This window comes from Mustela nigripes, chromosome 8, assembly GCF_022355385.1.
Source record: "Mustela nigripes isolate SB6536 chromosome 8, MUSNIG.SB6536, whole genome shotgun sequence".
In the NCBI taxonomy this organism is placed as follows: domain Eukaryota; kingdom Metazoa; phylum Chordata; class Mammalia; order Carnivora; family Mustelidae; genus Mustela; species Mustela nigripes.
Genome location: NC_081564.1, coordinates 26,733,619 through 26,739,618, shown reverse-complemented (window position 1 = coordinate 26,739,618; position 6,000 = coordinate 26,733,619). Strand labels below are relative to the sequence as shown.

At 37.7% G+C, this 6,000-nt stretch overlaps 1 protein-coding gene across 2 annotated transcripts in view; it reads right to left on the bottom strand.

Moving 5' to 3' along the window:
• The window catches only part of SPECC1L (sperm antigen with calponin homology and coiled-coil domains 1 like), a 138,989-nt gene that overhangs the window by 31,431 nt on the left and 101,558 nt on the right, over positions 1-6,000 (bottom strand). For both annotated transcript variants that reach the window (XM_059408944.1, XM_059408942.1), the window contains one exon: positions 4,287-4,389. In XM_059408944.1, the coding sequence (XP_059264927.1) occupies positions 4,287-4,389 (103 nt within the window). The remainder of the gene's footprint in view (positions 1-4,286; positions 4,390-6,000) is intronic.

Here is a 6,000-nt window from a genome sequence, read left to right as displayed (position 1 = left end):
ATCTCAGGGTCCTGGGATCAAGCCCCGCATCGGGCTCTCTGCTCAGCGGGGAGCCTGCTTCCTCCTCTATCTCTCTGTCTGCCTCTCTGCCTACTTGTGATCTCTGTCTGTCAAATAAATAAATAAATTTTAAAAATAAACAAAAACCATAATGAAAAAAAAAAATCAAGTGGTTATGCAATATTGATTCATGCTTAAGATTTCAGTCTTAGATCAAACTTGTAGCCAGCAGCATTGATCTTCTTGCCATTCATTAATGCTAAGAGTATCTGTTTTATGCCTACTTTCAGATCTGGAGTATCGAAATCTTTCATGCTAGAGCTTCCTGTCTGGCTTCTTTCACTTAGTGTAGCATTTTCAAAGTTCATTCACACTGTAGCATGCATCACAACTTCCAATTCATGAACATGGGATGTTTTTCCATTTATTTAGATTTTCTTTCAGCTATATATTTTTATTTTTTTAAAGATTATTTATTTATTTGACAGAGAGAGAGATCACAAGCAGGCAGAGATAGAGGGGGAAGCAGGCTCCCCGCCAAGCAGAGCCTGATGTGAGGCTCAATCCCAGGACCCCAAGATCACGACCCAAGCCAAAAGCAGAGGCCCAAACCACTGAGCCAACCAGGCGCCCTCTTTCTGCTATATTTTGTAGTTTTCAGTGTACAAGCCTTGTCCTCCCCTTGGTTAAATTTATTTCTAAGTACTTATTCTTTTTTTTTTTAAGTACTTTATTCTTTTTGATGCTACTGTAAGTGGAAGTATTATTTTAAGTTCATTTTCAGAGTTTTCATTACTTGTATATAAAAATGCAAGTAATAGGGCACTTCGGTGGCTCAGCTGCTTAAGTGTTGATTTCAGCTCAGGTCATGACCTCAGGGTTGTGAGATCAAGTCTGTACTGGACTCAGTGCAGGACATAGAGTCTGCTTAGGATTCTCGCTCACTCTCTGCCCAAAACACTCTCTCTTAAAAAAAAAAAAAGAAAGAAAGAAAGAAAGAAAGAAAGAAAGAAATGCAAGTGATTTTAGTATATTAACCTTGTACCCTGCAAATTAGCTTAAGTTTATTAGCTCTAACAGTTTGTATGTTAATTCTTTAAGGTTTTTTAGATATAAATCATGTCATCTGCAAACAGAAATAATTTTACTTATTCCTTTCAATAACATTTCTTTCTCTTGCCCAACTGCTCTAGCTAGAACTTTCAGGAAAATACTGAATAGAAGTGGTTGAGGGTGGACATCCTTTCTTGTTCCTAATCTTGAGGGGAAAGCTTCCAAAATCTTTCACCATTAAGTATGCTATCAACTGCAGGTTTTTCACAGATGCCCTTCTATGAGGGCATAAAGTTCCCTTCTATTCCTAATTTGTTCATTGTTTTTTTTTTCTTATCATAAATGGGTTTTTTTTTTTTAAGATTTTATTTATTTATTTGAGAGAGAGACAGTGAGAGAGAGCATGAGCAAGGAGAAGGTCAGAGGGAGAAGCAGACTCCGCATGGAGCTGGGAGCCCGATGTGGGACCCGATCCCAGGACTCCGGGATCATGACCTGAGCCGAAGGCAGTCGTCCAACCAACTGAGCCACCCAGGCGTCCCATCATAAATGGGTTTTTAATTTTTGTCAAATATTCTTTCTGTGCCCATTGACAAGATTATCTTGTTTTTTTTTCTCCCCTTATTCTATTGAGATATGTATTATACTGATTAATTATCATATATTGAACTAACCTTATATTTCTGGGATAAATCCTACTTGGTCATGGTGTATGATCCTTTTTGTCTGTTCCTGGATTGTTTACCAGTATTTTGCTGAGAATTTCTGCATAAGGAATATTGACTCATAGTTGGGTTTTTTTTAAAGATTTTATTTATTTATTTGACAGAGAGAGATCATACATAGGCAGAGAGGCAGGTAGAAAGAGGAGGAAGCAGGCTCCATGCTGAGTAGAGAGCCCCATGCAGGGCAATCCCTGGACCCTGGGACCATGACCTGAGCCAAATGCAGAGGCTTTAATCCACTGAGCCACCCAGACGTCCCTTGACTCATAGTTTCCTTATGACATTTTTTTCTGGCTCGGTTATCGGGGGACACAGGGAAACACAGGGAAAATGAACTACACATGCAAAGACCCTAAATGAGTCTTTGGGTCTCACAAGATGAGTCTCACAAAATGAGTCAGGAAGTATTCTCTCCTTTATTTTTGGAAGAGTTTGAGAAAGCCTGGTGTTAGTTCTTCTAAACATTTGGTAGAAATCACCAATGAAGCCATCTGGTCGTGGGCTTTTCTTTGTTGGAAGTGTTTTGCTTATTAAGTCAGTATCTTCTGTTGAATAGATCTATTCAGATTTTTTCTTCTTGAGTCATTTTGTTTTTTTTTTAAGATTTATTTTATTTATTTGGTGGGAGGAACAGAGGGAGGAGAAGGACAAATAGACTCTGCAATGGGCATGGAGCCTGACACAAGACTTGATCCCAGGACCCTGAGATCATGACCTGAATTGAAACTAAGAATCAGACACCCAACTGACTGAGCCACCCAGGTGTCCCCTTCTTGAGTCATTTTTGATAGTGCATTTCTAAGAATTAGTCCTTTTATACATAGGTCATCCAATGTGTCAGTGTACAGCTTGTCATAGTATTCCCTTTTAAGTATTCCTATTATCATTATTATTATTATTATTATTTTCTAAGTAAATAAGTATTCCTTATTTCTTGAGGTCACTAGGAATGTCCCTTCTCTTGTAGTCTGCTCTTTTTTTTTTCCTTTGTCCATCTAGCTAAAGGTTTGTCAACTTGTTGATCTTTTCAAAGAACCAGCTTTTTTTTTTTTTTTTAAGATTTTATTTTTAGGGGCACCTGGGTGGCTCAGTGGGTTAAGCCGCTGCCTTCGGCTCAGGTCATGATCTCAGAGTCCTGGGATCGAGTCCCGCATCGGGTTCTCTGCTCAGCGGAGAGCCTGCTTCCCTCTCTCTCTGGCTGCCTCTCCGTCTGCTTGTGATTTCTCTCTGTCAAATTAATAAATAAAATCTTTAAAAAAAAAAAAAAAAAAAGATTTTATTTTTACTTGTCAGAGAGCAAGCACAGGCAGACAGAAAGGCAGGCAGAGACAGAGGGAGAAGCAGGCTCCCTGCTGAGCAAAGAGCCCGATGTGGAACTCGATCCCAGGACGCGGGATCATGACCTGAGCGGAAGGCAGCTGCCTAACCAACTGAGCCACCCAGGCGTCCCAAAGAACCAGCTTTTGGTTTCATTAATCTCTTCTACTGTTTTTTCTGCTCTAATTTTTATTTCTTTCCTTCTGACTACTTTGGTTTAGTTTACTCTTCTTTTTCTACTTTCTTAAAGTGAAAGGTTGGGTTACTGATTTGAGATTTTCTTTTTGAAGATATGTGTTTATGGCTATAAACTGCTCTCAATGCCTCCTGTAAGTTTCAGTAGGTTGTTTCACTTTCATTCTCTTTATTTTCTAATTTCCCTTGTGATTTATCCTTTGGCCCACTGCTTTTTTTTTTTACTTTAACTGTTTAGTTTCCACTTAGTTGTGAATTTTCCTCCTGTTACACATTTCTAATTTCATTCCATTGTGGTCAGAAGATACTCAATATAATTTCAATCTTTGTTCAAATTTGAGACATTTTATGATCCAATATATACCCTATCCTGTAATGTTCTATGTGCATCTGAGAAGAATCTTTGATACTGCTGTGGTTGGGTAGGTCCAGTTATACATACATGTGTTACATGTGTGTGTCCATACACACACACGTATACACATATACATTTTTATATATATACACACATACATATATATACACATAGTGTCTAGTATCAAGTTCAAGTCTTAATATGTCCTTGATGATTTTCTATCTACTTATATCCTAATCATTTACCCTTTTTTGCTAAGTAATTTATTGCAATAAAACTTACATAAAATATATATAATTTATCATTTTAACCATTAATGAAAATATTAAAGTAAAATAAATATATTTTTACTCTCAGTCCAGATGAGACCTCAGCGAAAGCAGTTAACAGGACTTAAGTAAGAAAGTATTACAGAATAGCTGAGTAAAAGTACTAGAAAGATTAGCTACTCTGGAAAGGTAAAAACTGATGCCATCCAAGTGGCCCTCAGCCAAATCTGGGACAGACTTTGTGTTGAATGTGTTCTTAAAATTCAGCATAGGATCCCCCATCTTAATGTGAGATATGTAGCGAGCTATGACACTCTAGCATCTGCTGCGGCCACTGCTCCTGTGGGACAAAGGAACCATATGATTGATTACCTGATAACCTTCTGTCTTCTTCTGACACCACTTCAGCAAGGCATTCCTCTTTGAACCTCCATATTCTCTTGCCAATGCTGACAGAGGGTCCTTCCTTTCTTCCCTAAGTGAAAACAAGGAACCCAAAGTTAAAACATTTTTTATTTGAGCTCAATTATAAACCAGAAATCCCACAAAGAAGAGAACAATGTCAGGATGCATTTTTGAGTAGTATAACTGCACACACAAAGACATCTAATGGCAAGATGCATCTTTTCACTCATATGATTTTACTTACAATTTTGCCAGGACCCTCACTGACCCACCACTTACAGGGAGGAACTCTATTATCCAAGGAAACTGGCAAAGATTCAGTGCAGTGTGCATTCACAAAAATAATGGAATGCACTCCAGAACGCTCAGAAGGGGGCATAATAACTTGATGCTGGCAGCATCTGAAAGCTGCCACAGCCGCCTTTCACCTAATAGCTTACCTTTCCATAATCTTTATGCTTTATTTTATTTTATTCATTTTTGTTTCCTACCTTTTATGTCCTCAATCATTTCCTCTTTTTTAAGAACAAATCCTTCTTGTATACAAAGGATTATAAGGCATGGTTCCTGCCTTCAAGGTGCCTACAACTGGGGGAAGCAGATAAGACAACAGATGGCGACAAACATCCATAAAACATCTCAAATGTATTTACTGCTATATTATACACTCTTTCTTGACTATAGGTAATTAGAATTTTATCTTGCATAGAAAAATGGGATTTTTCCGTAAATTCACTCACTCATTTAATACCTCCTTACCCACCACTTCGCCAGTCAGTGTGCAAGTGCTGGGCAATGAGTAGTGAACAACACAGGCTCCCTGCCCCCTTAAGGAACTTCAGAGTTTACTATAAGTTATAACACAGATAGATCACAGAAGTTCAAAGAAAGAAAGGAAGAAAGAAAGAAAAAAAAAGAGAGAAAGAAAGAAAGAAAACCCAACAATGGTTGTAACTCATTTCTTAAAAATATATGTAGGGTACTTTTGGGTACTGCCAATTTCCTTGAAGGCAGAACAAATATTCTGTTCCAGAAAAGACAATGAATCAAAAAAGATGTTTGGATCATGCAAGGGAGGCATACTACCCTGCATATCTGGGCCAAATCCTTCCTTTTAGTAACTACTTCAGGACTACCTAGATTAAGAGTACCTCTAAAATAACCTGCTCTTTCACAAGTGGCATACCCTTGAAAACCTGGTCTAGTTTTTAGTGGTTACTTTATAAAAAAGCAGAGATTCTACCCCACACTCCATAAACTTAGTCCAGTAAGTGTCCTAAAGGTTATGTTACAAGCAGCTCAGTATTCTTCAACACAGTGATTCTGTCTGTATTCACCCTTCAAAATAAGTTAGGAAATAAAAGAATACACATTTAGAACTGAGGCTTTTTACAATTGAGAGGTGCAATGAACCCGAACCAGTTTGATTTATCTTAGAACCAGAAGTAAAATACAAAAATTTTCAACAAGCAGTTAAAACTGCTACCTTGAAGAAATATACTTTGATGCTTGTGTGCCAGCCCACCAGACTCCTGCTTTGGTTTAAAAAGTTCAAAGAAGTGTGTTAAAATACCACCAAACATAGGAAAAGAGAATGAAGATAAAAGTTATTTGAATGAACACAAAAAAGCAAGCCAAAAAAATAAATAAATCAACCTCCATCATGCTCAAAATAAAACTA